General features: G+C 43.4%; 1 protein-coding gene across 1 annotated transcript in view; it reads left to right on the top strand.

The window, feature by feature from the left end:
• Nucleotides 1–10,271, top strand: part of LOC146863778 (vomeronasal type-2 receptor 26-like) — a 78,529-nt gene extending 68,258 nt beyond the window's left edge. The window contains exon 3 of the mRNA XM_085640678.1: nucleotides 9,382–10,271. Within this exon, the coding sequence (XP_085496804.1) occupies nucleotides 9,382–10,271 (890 nt within the window). The remainder of the gene's footprint in view (nucleotides 1–9,381) is intronic.
• The last annotated feature ends 13,441 nt before the right edge of the window (nucleotides 10,272–23,712 follow it).

Raw genomic sequence — 23,712 nt, 5'->3', positions numbered from 1 at the left:
TGAAGAAACCCAGTCTAGATGCCAAAGATCCGAATAATTTTTGACCCATTCCCAGACTATCTTTCCCAGCAAAAATTATAGAGAGAAACATGAACGACCAACACAACCAGTTTCTAAAACTATCTCAGGCGCTGAACCCTACTCAATATGGATTTAGAGAGGGTCACAGCACGGAAATGGCGCTTATCAAGTCCACAGAAGAAATTAGGACCATTCTTGACGAAGGAGGTAGGGCCGCTCTGATCATGCTGGACCTCTCAGCGGCATTTGATACGGTCCATGACGCCTTGCTGGTGGACCGATTAGAGGAGATAGGAGTTAAGGGCATGGCCCGAAAATTACTTGAATCCTTTCTATCAGACAGAACTCAAATGGTCAACCTGGACAAATTTGAGGCAGAAGCATTCTCTTTACCCAGTGGAGTTCCACAGGGGTCTTAATTAAGTCTGACGCTCTTTAACATTTATGTGTCCTCATTGCCCCTCTAATTGAATCCTTTGGTTTAATTTTAACATCCTACGCAGATGACATCCAAATCGTGGTGGCAATATGACCTGAGTTGTTACAGGACACTGCATCCAGGTTGCAGGACTGTGTGAACGTGGTGGGGCCATGGATGACACACAATTGCCTAAAACTAAACTCCGGCAAAATAGTGGTTGTGCTTTTCGGCAACAATCTTATTTTCAAGACCCCAGACTGTTGGCCAAACTCCTTAGGTACGCTGCCCACCCCGACTAGAAATATGAAGAACTTGGGAGTGTGAATTGATGACACACTCAGGGGCATATCAACAACAACCGACGATCATTATTGCTAAGCGCACTTAGCGCTAGGATAATTATCGCCGGCTAGCGTCGATTTTTATCGCTGAGATAGCGTGCTATTAGCAAAGCTTATCTCAATAGCGATAAAAATCCTCACGCTAAGTGGCTAATGTGAGATTATCACTGGAAACCCAGCGATAATCTCACGTTAGCTTGTTGATAGGGACTCACAAACTTAGCCATGATATCCACCTTCCATAGGATATCATGGCTAAGTCCATGGCTTACCAGACGTAAAAAAGCAGCGTTAACCGCAGTTAGCGCTGCTTTTTTTGTCTCTAACAGGGTTAGCGATATTCTTGATAATAGGGGAAATGTCGCTTAGCGACATTTCTCCTATTATTTTACTCTGGAACGCCCACTTTGCATCTCATTAGAGATGCAAGGGGAAGCGTAGAGTAAAAGGGTGCTAACATGCAAATTTGCATGTTAGCACCCTGTTGTTGATAGGGTGCTAGTTTTATCTCTGCTTTTTTGGCTTTTAAAGCCAAAAAAGCAGAGATAAAGCCCTTGTTGATATGCCTCTCATTTTCAAGGACCAGGTGAACACCGTGGCATCAACCACATCGTATATTCTCAGATCCTGCAAAAAAATAATGCCACTACTACCTAAAGAAGCACAACAAACGATTGACACTGTGTTAATAATGTCCAGACTGGACCATTGTAACAATCTTTACCTCAAGCTTCTCGAAGGATCAATAAACAAACTACAAATTCTGCAGAATGCAGCAGCCAGACTCCTTACGGGCACTCCCAAGTATGTATCGGTTACAGCCGTGATTAAAAAAAATTAATTGGCTGCCGGTTAGGAAGCGCACCCAGTTCAATGCTCTATGTCTGGTCTTTAGAGCTCTTCAGGGAACGGGACCAGACTTTTTAAAACAACATTTCCGCTGGTACTCACCAAAAAGAACACTTCGGTCATCAGATGCTAAATTGGTAGTGATGCCTTTGGTGAAAAAAGCCAACTGGGGAGGCAGAAGCTTCGTAGCCAATGCAGCTAAGGCTTGGAATGCCCTCCCAATACATCTGAGATGCATGACCAACCTAATGGCCTTTAGGAAGGCCCTAAAAACTTGACTTTTCATAACTTAGGTTGCTCAATACCCTAAATGCTTGATTCCCCAGTAGGTCGTCACTTAGCGCCAGGACACCTTCGGGTAACAGTTGCGCTCTACAAATGCAATTAACATTAACATTAACACAAAATGGCACATACAAAAATATTGAACAAAATGTCATTTCACACTAATTTTGCACAAAGACGTGCAAAAATAATGTTTTGAAATTTATAACTAGCTTATAGTAGTAAGTCTTGAATATTTTTAGATATGCCATCAACATAATGTTAATTACATAAATCTCACAAATATTTAGTGCTATATGGAAATTCATACTCATATAAACACACATACATATGTGTGTATTTTATCTATACACCATAAAACATATATATTTTACATTACATTGCATTTTTTGTTTAATTCTTCAAATGCAGTCCTAGAAACAGCACATTTTTTGTTTTGTTATTGAATTGTTACTATGTTTATTCTTCTGGTGTGTGTGTGTGTGTATATATACATGCACACACACACACACACACACACACACACACACAAAGGAAACAGACGTGCAAAAATAATGTTTTGAAATTTATAACTAGCTTATAGTAGTAAGTCTTGAATATTTTTAGATATGCCATCAACATAATGTTAATTACATAAATCTCACAAATATTTAGTGCTATATGGAAATTCATACTCATATAAACACACATACATATGTGTGTATTTTATCTATACACCATAAAACATATATATTTTACATTACATTGCATTTTTTGTTTAATTCTTCAAATGCAGTCCTAGAAACAGCACATTTTTTGTTTTGTTATTGAATTGTTACTATGTTTATTCTTCTGGCGTGTGTGTGTGTGTATATATACATGCACACACACACACACACACACACACAAAGGAAACATAAACATAATAACAATTCAAATACAAAACATTAAATGCATTACCAAAACAAAAACTTACCAAAAAAAAGTTACAAAAATATTATGAAAATATAAAACCAAATAAATATGTAGGAATTTGGAGGGCTTACATTTATCATTCCCACTCAAAAACAAAATAGTAGGAAAAGTGTGTTATTCTAACTCCAGTATTTGCAACAGTAGTGAAAGCATTGGAGTACAGAGGGGTAAGATTTAGGGCCCCATTATGAGTTTGGGGATCCATGTGACAGCCTAACCCATGGTGGAAGTGCGTGGACTGCCACACTTGCGGTCCACATACCATATTACAAGTATGGCGGTTGGACCACCATTGGACTGCTGCTACCACCAGGATCCTTGATCCCGTGGTGGTGGTGTAGCGGTCTGAGGAAGTAAAATGCTGGTGGTGCTGCAGCAGCACCACCGAGCATATTACAAATTTCCTCACTGTCCTCCTTTTCATGGAGGTAAGCCATGGGATGCTTGATTCCAGTCCAGGAAGGACCTGGCTTGGCAGTTCGGGCTGGACTGTTCCCATGAGGCACAGGGTCAAGACTGATTTGCATATGGCCAGTCTAAACTGGGGGTGGCATGGTGAGCAAAAGAATGATGGATTTAACCCAGATTTCTTGACTGGGGGTGAATGTTATGATTTGTTCTGCATTCCGTCCATCAATTGTGAGTGTCTTTTGCTTTCTTGCCCTAAGTGCGCCGGGTATGCCCAGACGTGGGTCCCGGGCTCACTGTGCCACTGGAATCAAGCTATCCTGGCTGAAGAGGGGTGAAACCCCGAAACCGGTCCTAGGATGCTTGTTTCCGGTCCAGGGAGGACCTGGCTTGGCAGTTCAGGCTGGACTGTTCCCATGAGGCACAGGGCAAGACTGATTTGCATATGGCCAGGTCTAAACTGGGGTGGCATGGTGATCAAAATAATGATGGATTTAACCCAGATTTCTTGACTGGTGGTGAATGTTTTGATTTGTTCTGCATTCCGTCCATCAATTGTGTGTCTTTTGCTTTCTTGCCCTAATTACGCCGGGTATGCCCAGACGTGGGTCCCGAGCTCACTGTGCCACTGGAATCAAGCTCTCCTGGATGAAGAGGGGTGAAACCCCGAAACCGGTCCTAGGATGCTTGTTTCCAGTCCAGGGAGGACCTGGCTTGGCAGTTCGGGCTGGACTGTTCCAATGAGGCACAGGGTCAAGACTGATTTGCATATGGCCAGGTCTAAACTGGGGTGGCATAGTGAGCAAAAGAATTATGGATTTAACCCAGATTTCTTGACTGGGGGTGAATGTTTTGATTTGTTCTGCATTCCGTCCATCAATTGTGTGTCTTTTGCTTTCTCGCCCTAAATGCGCCGGGTATGCCCAGACGTGAGTCCCGGGCTCACTGTGCCACTGGAATCAAGCTATCCTGGCTGAAGAGGGGTGAAACCCCAAAACTGGTCCTAGGATGCCTGTTTCTGGTCCAGGGAGGACCTGGCTTGGCAGTTCGGGCTGGACTGTTCCCATGAGGCACAGGGTCAAGACTGATTTGCATATGGCCAGGTCTAAACTGGGGTGGCATGGTGAGCAAACGAATGATGGATTTAACCCAGATTTCTTGACTGGGGGTGAATGTTTTGATTTGTTCTGCATTCCGTCCATCAATTGTGTGTGTCTTTTGCTTTCTCGATCTAAATGCGCCAGGTATGCCCAGACGTGAGTCCCGGGCTCACTGTGCCACTGGAATCAAGCTATCCTGGCTGAAGAGGGGTGAAACCCCGAAACTGGTCCTAGGATACCTGTTTCCGGTCCAGGAAGGACCTGGCTTGGCAGTTCGGGCTGGACTGTTCCCATGAGGCACAGGGTCAAGACTGATTTGCATATGGCCAGGTCTAAACTGGGGTGGCATGGTGAGCAAACGAATGATGGATTTAACCCAGATTTCTTGACTTGGGGTGAATGTTTGATTTGTTCTGCATTCCGTCCATCAATTGTGTGCCTTTCACCATGAAAAGGGTGGTCATGAGAAAACTTCTCTGTGCATGGGGGTGCATGCAGGGGGGCACATGTTGTGCCCCCCTTTACCTTGATGCGTCGCCCTACATCACAAGGAAAGAGCAGGAATGCATCATATTTATCCAATCCAACTATGGGGGTGATTAGGATAGTGGTCGGAAAAAACTCCCGACCGCCGTGGTAGCGGAAATAAACCGCCCGCAGGTACCGCTGCAAAACCGGTGGTTGGATTAGAATGCCCTGTCTGAAACACCCTACCGTGGGGGTCGGATTCCAGCATTCACCTGCGGAAAAGCTGAACATCCGTCCGCGGCGGTCGAATTTCCTGCGGAAAGGCCAAAGACCTCCATTTATCCAGCGGTCATGAACACATGGAGCTATCCGCAGTATTGCCACCGCCATCCCCGATTGGCTGGATTTTCTTCTACGGAGTGATGGGCTGTTTGAGGCATCGTGATATGACCAGCGGTCTTCACCACATTCCGCATGGCGGTCCATCTCTATTGGCTCTATCCGCTACCGGTGCGGACAAAGATTTCTGGCGGAACCACAAGCACTGCAGCGGACGGGAAAAGGGCTATCAATGCCCATCATAATACGGCGGTCGCAATGACCACCGATGGAGTGCGGAAAAGGGCATTTTCCACCACTGCCAGCATGGCGGTTGTGCCTCCGCCCACCATCCTAATGAGCCCCATAGTGCATTCCTGTCCTTTTCGCTAGGCTGATGCACAATGGGCTGCCTATCGCCAACACAGGCCCCCTTGCACCATTGTGCAAGGGGGCCTGTGTTGTAGGAAGGACTGTTTTAGACAGGAAGGGGCACCTCCCTGCACAAAAACAATCCTGAGAGGCTTTTTCCTCTTTCTATGTGTGCTGCAAAACAAGGAGAAATAAACATAATTATCCTTATTATTTCCTCCCTGGGAAGGGGTATCTTTTGGTCTTGTAAATCTAGGAGTGTGTGAAAATCAATAGGAGTTACCCATGCAATTCCTACCCAGGGCAGAGTAACGCAGTACAGCAATTTGCTCTACGTTGTGGTACTCCATGTTTTTGGAGCCACACAAAGTGGCTTTGCGTGGCTTCAAAAATATGACTTAAGGTTTGCGTCACTCTTGCATCACATTGAGCGGTGCAAAAGTGATGCAAACCGGGTCGCCCATGGTCTCCATAAGGATGGTAAAATATGTGTGTTTATGTGTGTGTATGTGTGTTTGTTTTCTACAGCTAAACCCATGGTAATCCACAGAACTGTAGTTAGAATCTACATGAGGTGTTCAGGTGGTCCAGAGAGCTTGTACGTGATACTCCATGGCTGCAGAGGACTCTCCCCAAGGAAGAGCACACTAGGAGGCAGTCCATGAGAGTTGCCTGCTCTTTGGAGAAACTGTGGCACTCTGAGGCAATGCTTTAGTTCCTGTTGTTATATATATAAATATGGAAAATAATTCTTTCTACAAGTGCACATGTGAATTGTGAGACATAAAGATCCAGACTCAGACATTTTCTTAACCATCATAAGATGTTTAATTCTATGGCTGATGAACTTTAATTTAAAACATTGATTTGAGCTTTAAGTGGGTTGAATTAAGCTGATGAGAAAGGTACTCATATACTGGGTCAGTTACTTGATCTTTAAGGGTGTGAGTCACAAAGTAAAGCTTTAAAAAACAAGAAATCCACTCTTGTTTGCTAGTCGTTCAACCCCAGATTAGAATTTAGCCCTTCAGAATAGACACGCTGTAGAATATCTGTATGAGTAAATTAGAAATGTATGCTTAGCTGTTAACCTTTTACCTTGTGCATTTTGCATTAAACTTTTTATTTTTTCCCAAAGGAAGCATACGCTTTATGCGGAGATATACCTTTCTCCTGCATACAGATGAAAAATGTGGCTGTTGCCCTCCATTTTTTTAACACTGAAAGGAGTCTTATGCTGGCCTTTGGGCGTTATTAGTTTTACATCCATTTCCATGTGGGGAAACAACCTGCAAAATGCAACCACCTACAACATACTTGAGTTTTTGTAAGCCAAAAATGCACATATAAGTCTTATTTCAGCTTTGAAAATGTGATCACTGTAGATTCATTGGATTAGCATGTGGATTTATGAATCAAACATAGCCCTTTGAGCACATAAGCCGGCCATAACATTTCTTAATCAGACTCCAAACTAAGAAATGTTTTCATAAAGTTTGTATGCAAACTTCAAATATTACTTTTGTTGGAAGGTATGCAGGGTTTACCCAATAGGTCTATTTTGTACATATGAACTATCAGTTACAAGTCATTCTTTATATTTCATTCAAATCTTCAACAGTAACCTTTTCTTATGCAGAAATGTTAAACTAATCAGCCTGGTGGTTTTAACCGAACCTTTTGCTTGTTTACCTCCTCTTTTTTCTAATTCTTTTTGCCACTTAAACATGTCTCAGGCCTGCCACTACAGAGCCTGTGTGGGCTTTGTTACTTCCACTTCAACTTGGCATTTAAAACCCTTTGCCAAGCCTTAAACTCCCCTTTATTTACATACAAGTCACTCCCACAGTAGGCTCTAGGCTCTAGGTAGCCCATAGAACAGGGTGCTGTGTAAGTAAAAGGTAGGACATGTAGTTTTAGGCTTTGCGAGTCCTGGTAGTGAAAAAGTGAAAAACACATAGATTCCTTTTCCACTACTGTGATGCCTGCTCCGCTCATAGTTTAACATTAGGAATTCCTTAGTACACTTTTAAGTTGTAATTCCTGATTAGAAAGGAGTAGCTCTGTCATGATTCATATGTTTGGAAAGGTAATGATATATCCTTTTTGCTGGTTAAGTTGGATTTAACATTACTTTTTTAGAAATGGCACTTTTAGAAAGAGGCCATTTTTCTGCTCCTATTGTTCTGTGTGCCTGCACTCTGTCTCAAATACACATCTGGGATGGGTGACAGCATCACTTTGTGCATTCCCTGTAGACTGTCACAAACCCAGGAAGATTAGGTGTGTCTGAGTGCCCATGTGCATTCTGATGGCTCATCCTGGGCAGGATGGTAGGGAGGAGCTGACACTTGCACCTCAATAGGCAGTGTCCTATCCCCCACACAAAAGGCAGATTACCTCCTTCAGATAGTCTGGAGCCAGGGCTGGGAAGAAAGAACTTATGTGCATTTCAAAGACCCTTCTTTGAAGTCACCTCGACTTCAATAGCACAGCTGGATATACGTACTGGGTCTCTGACACCCTCTGGACCTGTACCTAATCTCTGTCAGAAGAACTGCCATGCTGCTGCAAGGACTGACATTCTGGGTGACAGCTGATCAGGAAGCCCTGCTTTTCTGCTGTGCAGCCCTGCTGCCTGCTGATCGCTGACCCTGCTGAGAGAGAGCTGGACTTTCTTTGCAACCAAAGTGATCTTCAATGACTTGTTGGCTTGCCTACTTCTGCTTGAGACTCAGGGCTGTCAAAGACTCTACCCCTGCTTTTGTGTCTGGTGCACTGGAAGTGGACCCAGGCACTTGCACCACAAATATGGACCCATCTCTTGTTTGCTTGGAGCTGATCTGGCGCATCAACCATTGTTGCAGGAGTAGAATCGGCGCATCGGGGCTTGAGTAGCGCCACCAGAACCGCTGTATCGACCGCTGCATCCCTACCACCACCAAAGGATGATTGACACATCTCTTTGACAAGCGCGGAGAAACCCAGTGCATTGGCTACCGATGCAGCACAGCATCCACTGCATCACCACTGAAGGACAATCAAAGCATCCCCACTGCAAATGTTTGGAAAAACCTGTGCATTGGTTTTGAATCAACGCATCTTCAGAAACCAACGCATCACCATCACCATGTGGAGAAAATCAAAGCATCTCTTCAACTGTGGGAGTGACATTGGCGCATCGATCGATGCATCCTGTATCTCATCTTTGTGACAAGGACTAAGGTACCTTTGCTCTTTGGGCCCTGTGTGGGTCATGTAGCTGGCCTGCGCTCCATTGCTGGTGACCTGAACTCTTGACCTTGTCCTGGTCCAGCATGACCAGATAATCCCTTAAAGAGCTATTCACTTCTAAGCGCTAGAACGGAATTTAATCTTTAAAAATTCAAATCTTGACTTTTACTTATTGGTTTGGTCTTGTTTTACTTATAAAATCATAATCTATTTTTCTAAACCTATATGGAGTCTTTTTATGTTGTTTTCATTGTGTTACTGTTTGTTGTCTTCCACAAATACTCTACACATTGCATCTTCAGATTAGCCTGACTGCTCTATGCCGAGCTAAGAGCTGAGGAGCACAGGTAATATTTAAGTTGTGTACTGACTTAACCCACCCTGGTTTGTGGTTCATTCTTACTCCGGCAACCAGAAACCCAATTTCTAACAGCCTACAATGCACTCAGTAACAGGCTTTGGGGCTTCTTAGAGATATTACCATCTGTTTTCTTTATACATTACCCTGCCTTTTAGTAACACATCAATTTAATGAGCAGACAGTGGCATTGAGATATGTGTTATTAACATTTCTATTACATATGACAACATACTCTTTTTTTGCTTTTAGACATGGAAAACTGCCTAAAATGTCCCGATGACCAGTGGCCCAATCACATGAAGACTGGGTGCATACAGAAGCATGTGGTTTATCTTTCCTACAGTGATAGTCTTGGTGTGAGTTTGGTCTCCATATCCATTGCTTGCTCCTTAATCACAGCTGGAGTGTTGGGAATTTTTATTAGACACCGGGACACACCAATAGTGAAAGCTAATAACCGAAATATTAGCTACACCCTCCTTGTCTCCTTGATATTGGCCTTCCTCTGCTCCCTCTTGTTCATTGGACGCCCTGCACCATTGACCTGTCTGGTCCAACAGGCTGCATTCGGAATAATTTTTACTGTTGCTGTGTCATGTGTATTAGTGAAAACCATGACTGTTGTCATTGCCTTTAAAGCTATCAAGCCTGGAAGCACGTTAAGCAGATGGTTGGGAAATCGGGTGTCTGCCTCTATGGTCCTCTTGTCAACAATGGGTGAAGTAGTAATTTGTCTCACATGGCTGCTTACCTCTCCACCTCACCCAGACATGGACACACAGTTTGAAATGGGAAAGATGATCCTTCAATGTGCTCAGGGGTCTGTTACTGCTTTCTATACTGTCATTGGTTACATGGCCCTATTGGCTTTTATGAGCTTCATTGTGTCTTTCCTTGCCAGGAACCTACCTGATAGATTCAACGAGGCCAAGCTTATCACATTCAGCATGTTGGTGTTCTGCAGTGTCTGGGTCTCCTTCATTCCAGCCTACCTCAGCACCAAAGGAAGATACATGGTGTCTGTGGAGATCTTTGCTATCTTGGCTTCAAGTGCTGGACTGCTTGTCTGTATATTCTTTCCTAAATGTTACATCATTTTACTCAAGCCAGACGTAAACAAAAAAGAATATAAGAGATAGGACAATTAATAGTCGAAAAAATATTTTAGTTTGTCATATTAATATTGCAGCTATGTATCAGAATGGAGGCACATTCTGGTGATGCCATCTCCATAAAATACTATGCACAACTATGTAGGAAAATAAATGCAAATTATGTATTACAATTCACATGATAAAAAAGTGAAACATTTCACTGGAAAAATCATGCATTTTATTGTTAGTTCACTAACACAATGCTTTGCTATCCTCCATGCTAAAATCTTCATAAACCTTTCTTTAAGTATGACTTGTTTTAGTATTCTGCAGTGTATATGCTTTTCTGTTTCTTTTTTCCATCTGTTGGCTCTCCGTGATGCTACTTTTACCTCTAATTCTACATTTTTATTTTATATGTTCTTTGTCTTTTGTTTAGCAGAGGAAGGAACAAGCCTCTCTCAACATATGTTCTGCTATCTTCTCCCAGTCTATAATTTACAGGTTAGGTTTAGAAGGGGTGATCTTCTTTCACCACTGATCACATTAGAATGCGTTTATGTTATTCTTGTCTGTTTCTGTTTTTGCCAGACAGTGAGGCAGTATGATTGTAGGTTCTGCTCTGATGAAGTTTATTGTGAGCTGTCAGTGGCTTTCTTTTCTTGTGTCTGAAGTTCAGAGAGTTCCCAAGCTTCCCCTCTCCAGCTTTTCTTATGAGGTATACCAGGATAGACCCCAAGGAAATAATGATCACTGGGGATTATGCCATGGGTCACACCATCCTCACCCTTCAGGACACCACTCTAAAGGCTTACCTATCTTAAGCTGCACATAGACCCTGTGGATTCCTGCATAGATACTGCATGCAACAGTAAGACAACGGGGGGGGGGGTGTCCCAAGGATTTTCCATGGTGCAGAGGTTCAAGTGTCCTAATGTGTTGTCTGATAGCAGCCACTCGTGCTCGCTAAATGTGCTTCTAGGTTGGGATTTTCCCCAATTTTATTACTGGCATTTAGCACAAAATCCATCCTTATGCACAACATGGATGTGTGGATGCATTTTGCACTACGAAACAGCACTAAATACTGCAGAACCTGAATAACGAGCACTAACTTGTGCTCTCTAATTTGCTCTCACTGTAGCACTCTCCACTATGCTCTTAAATACCAATTGAACTTGGACCCCCACCTACACCCTCAGATCACGCAAGAAATGCCAGCATCATACTCGAAGCAAGCTCACTATAAAAAGCCAGATAAACACTGTCTCGTCTTCCTGCTTCCTCACTCGCCAAACGCTCGGGAAAATCTTCAAGTGCCTCCCCACCAGCACCAGACGCACAGTCACCCAGGCCCTCATCACCAGCCGCCTGGACTATGGCAACTCCCTCTAAGTGGGGATCACCACACTACTAAGTCCATACTCTATACAGCACTCAGCAACCATCCTCAACACCCGAGCGCCTGGCTACCCGCACTGGTGATAAGCAGAGCTTTACAAATCCTAATTGATTGATTGATAGCAGGAGTAATTGCATAATTATCGATAATTCCATGTAAAAGAGTAATGAAGAATTACTTAAATTACTCTGGTGTAACTGACATTTTGCCCAGGCCTACCATTTTCATGGAACTGTGGATGTGGATAAAATGTTTCCAATGTTGTGTTGTGTTTATGCATTTGTATTGTTCTTGCCTACCTCTGATAAGGCTCTGATGCACTTTCTGAATAGTAAATAAGCGGCTACTCATTTTTAAATGCATGGGGGCAGATTTATGTTTGACTTGCGCCTCATTTACGCCGCTGTTGCGTCACTTTTGTGACACAGCAGCGGCGCAAATCCTGCGCCATGGTGCGGGGTATTTACAACGTGACGCATCTGGGAGATGCGTCACGTTGTAAAGCCCTGCGCCACATGTAGGCGTTCCAGGGCAGGTGGGGGCGTTCCGGCGCAGGAACGCCTCCTAAAAGTGGCTAGGTGAAATCTACAAGATTTCACTCAGTCACTTTTGAGCCCATGCTGTGTCAAAACCCTGCGCCTGCTTGAATCAGGCGTAAGGATTGACGCAGCACTGTGCAGATAGGGCCCCCCAGAGCATTGCTGGAGCTGCGTCGCGCTTGCGACGCAACTCCAGCAATGCGCCACTTTTACGGCACAGATGCGTGACACATCTGTGCCGTGTTTGCCCCATGGTGCACCGCATTATAAATGCGGCGCATCGATGATGGCGGAGCTGGGGGCGCAAAATAACTGGCCCATCCCTGCTGATATGCGGGGGTGCGTCGGTTATTATAAATATGCCCCTTGGTTGGTAAAGTAATGGTTTGAGGGGTACACTAACTGCAGTATGTTTTGATGTTGGGCAGAGCTATTAGCATGAAAGCAAGATTAAATTGGGTGTGAGAGAGAGCATCACTGATTGTGTATATACATCACTACCCTTTGTACACTTTACGTAGGGTGATTGGTGATTTTTTTTATTTATGCTAAAAGAGTGTTGTCTTGTTAGCCTAAACAAAGAAAGTGCTCCTGTCCATGTGGGATTTTATGAAAGGAGAAATGATTGAAGCAAAATTATTCTTGTTCTATAGCCCACCTAGTGAATACTGCAGAGAGCATTGGAAGAGATTTGTCTTTCAACTAGTATACAGTACAGGGTGTGGATGACTAAAGTAATATGGCTTCCTCTGCTCCTTGGATATAACAGGCATTCTGATTTCATTGTAGTCTGCATATGACATACTATGTAGCTCTAATGTAGATGTTCTAGAAATAGAGCTTTTTGGCTGATTCATTTGGGATAATCACATGTAAGAAAAGATGGTGTTGTATTTTTATGATGTTAAACAATGCCATGTCATCAAAGATATAATTTAACAAGTCATAAGCAGTGCAGGATGGGAGTGCAAGCTACACTTAGCTCACTGAACTAAAACTGGTATAATATAACGGATTTTAGTTTTGAAGCATCAATTTTCAATAAATTTCAGCACATAGGGGCCGATTCCGATCTGGGTCGGAAGGGCACCGAACGTGATCCGGCCGGAAAAACTATGCGCCGTATGCGTGTTTTCCGCCCATCTCGTACAGCTGTACGAGCGAGCAAGTACGATGCGAGCTATGTGAAATTCACGACCGACTCGTTTCCGGGTCTGAACGGCTCCGTACGTCTCGGTCGGAAGCTAACCGTGGCGTGCAATGGATGCGATTCACGACCGAGCCAGTACGATGTACGCATCGGACAGCGTGTGCGAGTCGGAGTGTCCAGCTCACAAATCGTCCGGGTGATTGCCTTTGGGGGTCCGCGACGGACCCCCTGTCACCCGCAGCCCTACAACTCGGACACAGGGGGAGACCCATGGGTCTCCCCAACACAGGCATGTACGGTGCGGATGACACCGACGCGTACTCACTGTAAGGGGCGCACTTGTCCACGACGTACCCATTCAGTCAATGGGAGCCCATGTACGCGTCGCCCGACCACCTCCCATTGACTTCTTTGGGAGTCCGACCAAACCGAGTCCGACAGCATACGGCCGCATCGTACTGGCTCGGTTGGACTGCAGGACTCCGGCTCGGTCGGAAAACACTCCGGATCCGGCTTGGTCGGAGTGCTTTCCGACCCGGATCGGAATCGGCCCCATATTGTAATTTTAACATTTGATTTGTTTGGTGTATTTCTATTTTTTTTTAACATCATCTGCGATCTTATTAACATATCTAACTATAACGTCAGTTTAACTTTTGGATTTTTCAGTGACCTTTTCATGAAGACATGTCTTCCAAAGGACAGAACCCTTTAATTTCAGTTTGAAAATGTATTACTGAACATGCCACAGGTGATGAACTACTATTTCATCAAATGCATGTTTCTAGCAAGTGCTTCTGTTCTGTAAAAGTGTCATGAATTTCTGATAAGCAACATAATGGAAAATAACACACATTCAGTGAATGACTGGTGATTGTTTAGTTCAGAAATTATTCAGGGATGTCTTAAACACTATGGGTCCAATTACGATACGGTGAGGAATGGCTCCAACCCTCGGTCGGAGCCATCCTTACCGCTTCGTATCCCCTGTTTGTAATAATTTCCGACCGACCCATTTTGATGGAGTGGGTCGGAAACTATAACAAACGGGAGTTCCGAATGGCTGATGATGGTCTCGGAGAACCTGTCTTCCATTTTGAAGGCCTTAGGGCAATCCCTCGGCCGGCTCTTTCCGATCAAGGATTATGATGGCAGTTTTCTACTGCCTTTCTGGACCATTCTTTATGACATAGAAAGGCATTGGGAAACTGTCTTTGGGGACCCCCAGCAGGGCCCCCCTGAGTGCAAGGCCACCGAATGGCAGACTATGGAGCACCTATGGTGACCCCTGTTGATCCCTGCACCCGGTGGCAGGCACATTAAGGTGCCAGACACCGGGTGTAGGGATGAACTGCAACCCTGCTCTTTGCTATCGGAGCAGGCATTCCATTGGGAATGCATGCTCTCATAGCAAAGTATAGGATTGTGACCAAACAGGGTTCAGTCGCATCATAATAGCTGGACTGGAACCGACAACAGGAGGTCGTTCGGTTCCATTCCCAGAGCAATGTCTGACGTACTCCAGTACGTCCGACATCACAATCGGACCCTATGACTGTTTGCCTTCATAATTCTGCTATTTTATTTATTTCAATCACTTGCTCTTACACTTCTTTATTTTAGTTTTAGGTTCTTAACACATACAGGACAGGTTCAATTTTAGTTGTTTTTTTCATTTTAGTTGTATGTTTGCACTTTGGTCCACATTCAGTGGGTTGCTAAATATAGCATAACTTGTGAAAGTGTCAATTCATCCAAACAATGACTTTGGTACACTATCAGTTGGCATGTCTAGTTCACCCTCTCAATATCTACATCTAAAGATTTTAGAAGCAGGCACTTAAAGTAAACACGAGCTAAAGATGACACAAAGGCTTATGGGCTTTTTACAGAGTTGACATATTTTTATCATGCTGGGTTATGCTTGTTATGTGTCTGATTAAATTAAAAGTCCTGCAATAAAGGTTAAGTCAGCGGCCAGCACTTTATATGGCCCATGAAATGACCACTGAGGAAGAGATTAACATTTCTCAGGGAGAAAATCCAGACACACATCCAGATGGACACTGCACCAGATTCCACCTCACCCAAGGCTAATACTTTCTTTTGAGACTCTGGCTTCAGTGACTGTTAATAGGATTGTGCTGTCACACTGAAACAACAAACCCCTTACCCTTGTGCTCAAAATAGCTGGAAAGCTGTTGAAAACCGCCAACAAACGTTGATATTCCACCACATATGAAACACAAGAAATAAGCTTATTGTTTATTCATCAGCTAGAACTAGCATAGCACATAGAGATAGCACAGTGAGTCTCATTCGCCTGCTGTAAATGTCACAGACACAGGAGGCAAGGCTACAGCGAAACTTTGCTGATGAGTACAAGCTTCCCAGTGTCAAGGGGTTCAGCTGTGAAGGATCTTCCCCACCCATGGAAAGCTTACCCGTGAATCCAAACTTCCTGAACTGAAGGGGCCTGGCTGCTGAAGGGCTTGAGGCAACCACGACTGGGAAGTTTGCCAACAGGAGCAAACCTCCTGAACTCAAGGGTCCCAGCTGCTTAAGCGGTCATCCTCACACAAGAACTTAAGGGGCCCTGGTGCAGAGGAGTTAGGGGTACCCACCTCGGGCTAATCTCTTGATTGGTGCAAGCTTTATGGGCTCAATTAACCTGTCTGCAGAGTGGCTCTCCCATGCCTGGATACTTACTGAGGAGAGCAAGCTCCCTGACAAAAGGCTTGGCTGCAGAGGAGCTCTCCCTTCCCAGACTCAAGAGGCCCAGCATCTGAGGGGTAGGGGCACCTGCCCCTGGAAACTCCACTTAAGAGTAAGTAAAGTAAGTAAAAGCTTATGGAGCGCACGAATGCCGAGGCGTCTTGGCACTATAGCAGGAAACGAGTTAGAGAAGGATGCATGCCTTATTTCCGCAAGGAGAATAGCCAGGTCTTTAGCCTTTTACTGAACAGAAGTCTGGAAGGTTGTAGCCTGATGTTGTCTGGTAATTCATTCCATAGCTTCGATGCTCGATATGTCAGGCTTCTACCTCTCCATCTAGCCTTTTGTATTCCAGGTATCTGGACTAGACCTTTGGTAGCAGATCTCAGATTACGCTGTGGAATGTACTCACGGAATAATTTCTGTAAATCCGATGCTCCACAACCAAACAGTGCTTTATGTACCAGGCACAGTGCTTTAAATTCAATTCCCTGTTGCACTGGTAGCCAATGAAGTGTTCTAATGCAGCTACGAATGTGGTGGTACTTTGAATTGTTAAGCAGCATTCTAGCTGCAGCGTTTTGCAGAGATTGTAGTTTAGACAATTGCAACTTGTTTATGCTCAGGAAAAGGGCATTACAATAGTCAATCCGTGAATGGATCAACGCAACTACAACCAATTTTCTGAGGTCGGTGGGAATAAAAGGGAAACTTTTGCATAGGATTTTTAGTTGGAATAAGTATGACGATATTAACTGATTAATCTGGCTTACAAAGCATAGTTGGTCGTCCAGCAAGATTCCCAAATTCCTGACCTCTACTGCGGGTACTGGGCATTGACCTGCCTCCGCCGGCCACCCGTCTTGATTCCAGAGCGGTGACCCAGTTCCAAACTACATAACTTCCGTTTTACCCATTATTAAATCCAAATACACGTTGATATAAGCTAATCTTCTTTATTGATGACAGCACGGCAGTACATCCATCCAGCTGCAGGGTGACTTACAACTGACACCACCACTGGCCAGATCCGTCCCTCGTTCCATGCTGGAACTTGGAACACATACAAAACATAACACAGCGCAAGCCACAGCCAACACTGTGCCATACTTAAAGAAACATACACATTAAAATACAACATATCCCCCTTCTTTAAACAAAACAAAAATAAGAAAATAAACTAAAATCAAATACAAAAATAAAACAACCATTGAACAATAAAAGAAAGATGTTAAACATAATCATTCAACTTCTTGGGAAAAAACTTTACCCGGTCAGAAGATCTGTTCTTAGAACAACCAGGAACATTTCCCTTCACACCTCCTGATTCTGCCATAGGACCAACCTCACACTCATTGATGCGTATTGATTCAACAGGCACCTCATTTAAAGTACCATGCCTAACATTGAGAGGACACTTAGCAACTCTTCTAGTGTTCCAGACCTTCCCATCCTGAGTAGCAACTGAGTTCCTAAAAACTCTTTTGACTTGAATTGCTTTACCATATCTACTAGAGCCTTTACAGATGATTCCTGGTTTCCGAATTCTCACCCAATCCCCAACTCTAAAACTAGGGACACGAGTCCTCCACTTCTTATCAAACCACAAACACGTTCTCATCTGTTTATGCTTCACCCTTGAAGCGACATCCTCAACACACTCACTGCTCTTAATTTGCTTCACACACTTATCTCGGAACCACCAAGGACAAATTTTAGAAGCAGGCTCTCTTCCTTTCAACAGTCTGAAAGGACTCACTTCAGTGGTAGTGTGAGGGGTTATTCTGTATAACCATAACTTCTCTCTAACTGTATTCAACCAATTCTCACCTTCTTTCATGGACTCCACAATAAAATCCTTCAAAACTCTGTTAAACCTTTCTACCTGTCCATTTTTATGCGGTCCATACAAAGAAGTAAGAATATGTTTAATCCCACACTCTTTCACAAAATCTTTCATTTCCATTGAGGTGAATTGCACACCGTTATCAGTGACCAAACAAGAAGGACAACCTTCTCTTGCAAACACTTCTTTCAAGAAATTCAAAACCACATCTGTGGTAACTTTGTTCACAAATTTCACTTCCGGCCATTTCGAATGATAGTCCACTAACACTAAAGCAAATTGACATCTTTCCGGGAGCATGTTGAAAGGGCCAGAAATATCAAAAGCTAACCTTTGCCATGGTTCCTTTGGCCACTCTACCATCCTTAAAGGAGGAGTTTTAACACTGAGCATCCTTTCACTTGAAACACATTGTTCACATTCTCTTACCTCTCGATCAACCAATCTATCAACCCCAGGCCACCAAAAAAAATTCCTAATTAGGCGTTTCATGGATGAAATCCCTGGATGAGTTCTGTGGGCAATCTTAAGTATAATCTCTTGCATATCTTTTGGAGGAATGCACTTACCATTCTTAAACATAAAATTTCCTTCTACTTCTAATTCATCTGCAACCTTGAACCAAGGTAATAACTCCGGTCTGATTAAATTTTTACTAGGCCAACCTTCCAACACAAACCTCTTAATGTTTAACCAATCATCATCCTTTCTGACGCTCTCTTCCCACAAAGCTTCACTAATATCCTGAAACTGTGCAGGAATGATATCATTTATGTTTAAAACAAAATCAATCTCCCTCACTACATTTACAACACTAGGAGTACAAGGTAGCCTTGAAAGACAATCGGCAGTGACGTTACATTTTCCTGGAACATATTCTGTTTTAAAATTATACTCCTGAAGCCTAGAAGAAAGCCTCGCAATTCTCGCAGTGGAATTCCACCCACCACCCGAAGACAAAATGTTGACTAGCGACTTGTGATCTGTTCTTAACACAAAATTTCCTCCCCAAACATACAACTTGTAATGCTCTATTGCCCAAACACACGCCAGTAGCTCCTTCTCAATCACAGCGTACTTTCTCTCTGACTCATTGAGAGTACGCGAAGCGAACGCCACATTCCATTCGTCTCTACCGTACCTCTGCGAAAGTACACCACCGATGCCATATAAACTGGCATCTACAGTGATGATACACTCTTTATTAACACAAAATGGCCTCAAAGTGGGTGCACGCACTATGTCCTGTTTAATATTTTCAAACGCTTTCTCCTGGTCACTCCCCCAAATGTACTCAGTGTTCTTCCGTAGTAACACTCTCAGGGGTTCCATTTTGCTTGCAAAATTGCTCACAAATTTGCTATAATATTCACACATCCCTGCAAAACTCAACAATTGTTCTTTGTTTTTAGGAGATGGTGCATTTGTGATGGCATCCACATTAGATTTCTTTGGTACCACCCCATCACCTGAAAGAGTGTGGCCAAGGTACTCAACAGATTTCCTGTACAATTTACACTTACTTTCCTTCAGCGTAAGACCATTACACTCCAATCTCCTACAGACCTCTCTAAGGTGAACTCCATGTTCCTCCTCATCTTTTGAGAAAACCAAGATGTCGTCCTGAAAACATTTCACGAAAAGATCTACATCTCTGAATATTCTAAACATAACCCTCTGAAAAACCGATGCAGCTGAAGTCAAACCAAACGGCATTCTGGTGTAACGATACAGGCCTTGTGGAGTAATAAACGCTGTACGATTCTTTGACTCCTCTGACAAACAAATTTGATGATACGCAGACCTTAGATCTAATGTAGAAAATACTTTTGCTCCCTCTAGCATTGACACCACTTCATTTATGTTCGGCGGAGGATGACAGTCAATCACAATGTTCGAATTTAAAGACCTCAAATCAACACACACTCTCAAATTTTTGTCTGCTTTGCGTACCAAAACGATGGGAGAAACCCACTCTGAAGACTCAATCTCCTCAATAATTCCCTCCTCCGTAAGCTGTCTCAACATTTCTCTCAACTCCTCTCTAACATTGATCGGTACACCTCTCAACCTTTGTACTACAGGACGTGCCTGAGGTTTCAAAACAATTTTGTGTTCAAAGTCTTTTAGCTTACCCAATTTCTCACAGAAAACTTTTTTATACTTGTCTACCAACCTTTTCACTTTCTCATTATTGTCCAACACTGCCACCATCCCATTTGAGTATTGATCCCCAAGTATAACTGGTTCATCTGCTCGTGGATTTAGCATTATGCCTAGTTTCCACTGGTCTCGCCATCCTAGCACATTCACTCCTTTTTTGGCAATGTACAATTTAATCTCTACACATCTACCCTTAAACCACAACTTGACGGTAAAATACCCTTCCATATCAATCCTAGTACCATCAAAACTCTCTGCAATGACATCACTAGCATGCAACTTTTCCCCCACACTTGCTTTCATCAACCTCTCTTCAAAATATTCTTTGGATATTATAGTCCACGGCGATCCAGAATCAGCCATGAGTTCAAGATTCACACCCCACACCTTGACCAAACATTTAGGAGACTCCAAAATAATCTCATTACCCGCACCCTTATTAACAATAGAATCTACAAAACCTCTCTCGCAAACTGTATTGACTTCATCTTCTTCCCTTCCTGGCTCACAGTTATTAACCTCACTCCCACAAATAGTTGAAATTGACCGGGGAGTAGGGGTAAAATTAGCAAAACCACCCCTTCTATTGTCTCTGCACACCATGCTGAAATGACCCCATCTTCCACACTTCCTACACTCCCTGCTTATAGCAGGACCCCCTCTGAAAGATGCCAAATGTGTTTTGCTGCCGCATCTATAACACATATTTTGACCACCCTGGTGCACATTACTCCTGAATGTATTCCCACTGTTGAACTTGTTACTCACAATTTTTTTTTCTGAACCCTCCTGCATGTTGCTTCCACCATGCACACTGCTTTTTACGTTATTTTTTATAACACATACTTCCTCTACACTTTCACTTTTTTTTACATTCTGCCTGACAGTCTGCATCCAACTCTCAGACTGTTCCACTGCTTTTGCATTAGCAATAGCTTCTGTCAGGCTAGGATCCCCCATTACCCACAAGTTCTCTTGAACTTTCTTGTTCCTCACATGCACGATAATCTGATCCCTTATCATTTCATCTGCCATCATTCCAAATTTGCAATGTACACACAGAGCTCTTAACGCCGTTAAAAAGTCATCAAACGATTTTTCTTCCTTTTGCTTTCTTGTATAAAACTTAAATCTGTTCAGTGCGATACTTGTAGCAGGTTTGAATCTTTTTTCTAATCTCTGTAGTGCTTCACTATAAACATTAATATTCTCTTCCCCTACTTGAGGTGTCACTTGTGGTAAAGCTCTGAAAACGTCTTGTCCTTCCGAACCCAAACAGTGCAGTAGAATACTCTTTTTCCTCTCCGCACCCATTCTCTCTCCGTCAATCGCTTTCATGTACGTCAGAAACTCTTCTTTCCACCTTGTCCATGGTAGAGGTGGATCTCCCTTATTCTGTAAGAACTTTCCTGGAGGATCAAATTGCATCTTTATCTCTCTCTTCTCACTTCGAACACTACTCCTTCCTTTTTCTTTTCTTTGACTGTCCTTGTCTCCCTTCCTACATGTGACTTTACCGAATGCTTCACCGCCTGTGCAAAAATATTACTTCCTCCAATGATCCCTCTGTCTTTGCTTGGACAACGCACACCTTCCTCTATATTCTCCTCATGTGGAATTAACCTTTGCGTTTTTTTTTTTTTATAAATACGCATATATATATATCCTCAACTGATCCTCTCTTTTCTACCTTATAAAGTTATATCTTGCTTTTCTTTTGCCACGAAACAAATGCGCTGCTAAATCTCCTTATTTTCCTTCTCTTTTGCCAAGAAAAACAAACAACTCTTCACCATGCGTTTGAAACGATCAATTTTGAGTGAAACAGAGTACTTCCCACCTTTTTTCCTGAACCAGCTCTTCACTCCTTATTTTCCTCTTAAAACGAACTCGCCATTGCTTCCTCGTAACCCAGAACTTGTTACGCTGCTCATCCGCGTCGCGTACTGCGTCCTGCTCTGCTCTTTGTTGTTCTCCGTTGCTAAGCAACGCTGCTTATTCCTCACGCTCCGCACGTCTTTGCGCGTTCAGCGTGATGACGATCACTGTTCGTCAGAACCTTCCTCCTTCTTTCACCAAGACGCGAATGGAGAACGCTTCTTCCGTCCACGTTCTCTACCTCACTCCAACAGCATCGAGATGACGGTAACTTTTTTTTTTTTTTTTTAAGTTTCTAAGTATGCCTCTTCCACATCGCTTCAAGCGTCAAAAATGCTTCTTCCACGCCGCCTTACTTCCTCTGTACACCGCTTCCGATACTTTGCCTTGTAACTTCCTCTCGCTTCTTTTCCTTTTTTTTTAAAATCCGCTTTCTTCTCTTTTTTCGTGGATCCAGTTACTCTCAGTTCCCGTGCTTCACTGACATGAGAGATTTTTCCGCTCGTCGCCAATATTAAATCCAAATACACGTTGATATAAGCTAATCTTCTTTATTGATGACAGCACGGCAGTACATCCATCCAGCTGCAGGGTGACTTACAACTGACACCACCACTGGCCAGATCCGTCCCTCGTTCCATGCTGGAACTTGGAACACATACAAAACATAACACAGCGCAAGCCACAGCCAACACTGTGCCATACTTAAAGAAACATACACATTAAAATACAACACCCATGTTTAATTTAAGGTGGTTCTAGTGCATTCATTCCATGATATGTTGAGATGTTGAGATGTCCCTGCCATGGTTTTGGCACTTAAAGAGAAGGAGATGACAAGTTGAGTGTCATCGTCGTACGATACCAATGAGCAACCATGCCCCCTAGTCAGCTCAGTCAGGGGTGTAACATAAATGTTGAATAATGTTGGAGACAGTGCTGACCCCTGGGGGACTCCACAGGGGAGGGAACATCTCTCTGATTTATAATAAGCCCAGCACACCCTCTGCTCCCTTGCCAAGAGGAACGAGAAGAGAAGGCTTAAAGGCTCCTCCTTGATTCCTATTGCCTTTAGCCTTAGAATTAATACCTGATGGCTCACAGTCTCAAATGCAGCTGAAAGGTCAAGTAAGATTAGCATGGCTTTTCCTCCGCCATCGAGTTGTCTACGTATTTCCTCAGTGACCATGATTAGGGCTGATTCGGTGGAGTTTATCTTGTCTAAAGCCATGTTGGGAATGGTCTACGATGTTATTAAGCTCAAGATTTTAGCTACTAACGGTAGGCAGGATATGGGCAGATAATTTTCGACCACATTGGGGTCCAGGGATGGTTTCTGTAAAATCGGCCTAATACATGCTTTCTTCCAGAAGGTGGGGAAGATTCCTGCTCTGATGATGTTCTTCAGAAGTGGAGCAAGTTGCTTATGGAAACCAAGTGTTTTATAGCCGGAGGGCAAGGGTCTGTCGGAGACCCAGATTCTGCTGCTAATAGCAAATCATTTACTTTGTCCGCTGATAGAGGGATGAAGCTACTCAATTGACTACTCGTGGTCGGCATGTTTAGGTCAGCTGGCCCAGGTGACCTGCTATTAATAGAGTCAGGGAGATTGCCTGCAAGTTTGTCATAAATCAATTGTACTTAAGTTTGGAAGAACCTTGCCATTATATCACAAAGAATTTGGTCCGGTACACATTGATTTTCTTGGTTTAGTATGAATAGAGCTGTGACAGTCTTGAAAATCTCTCTTGAGGAGTTTTTGCCCCCCTCAATGTTTCTAGTAAAGTACTTCC

The sequence above is a fragment of the Triturus cristatus genome, chromosome 2_1 (genome assembly GCF_964204655.1).
Source record: "Triturus cristatus chromosome 2_1, aTriCri1.1, whole genome shotgun sequence".
In the NCBI taxonomy this organism is placed as follows: domain Eukaryota; kingdom Metazoa; phylum Chordata; class Amphibia; order Caudata; family Salamandridae; genus Triturus; species Triturus cristatus.
The sequence above is the reverse complement of the archived record's forward strand: the minus strand, read 5'-3'. Positions and strand labels throughout refer to the sequence as shown.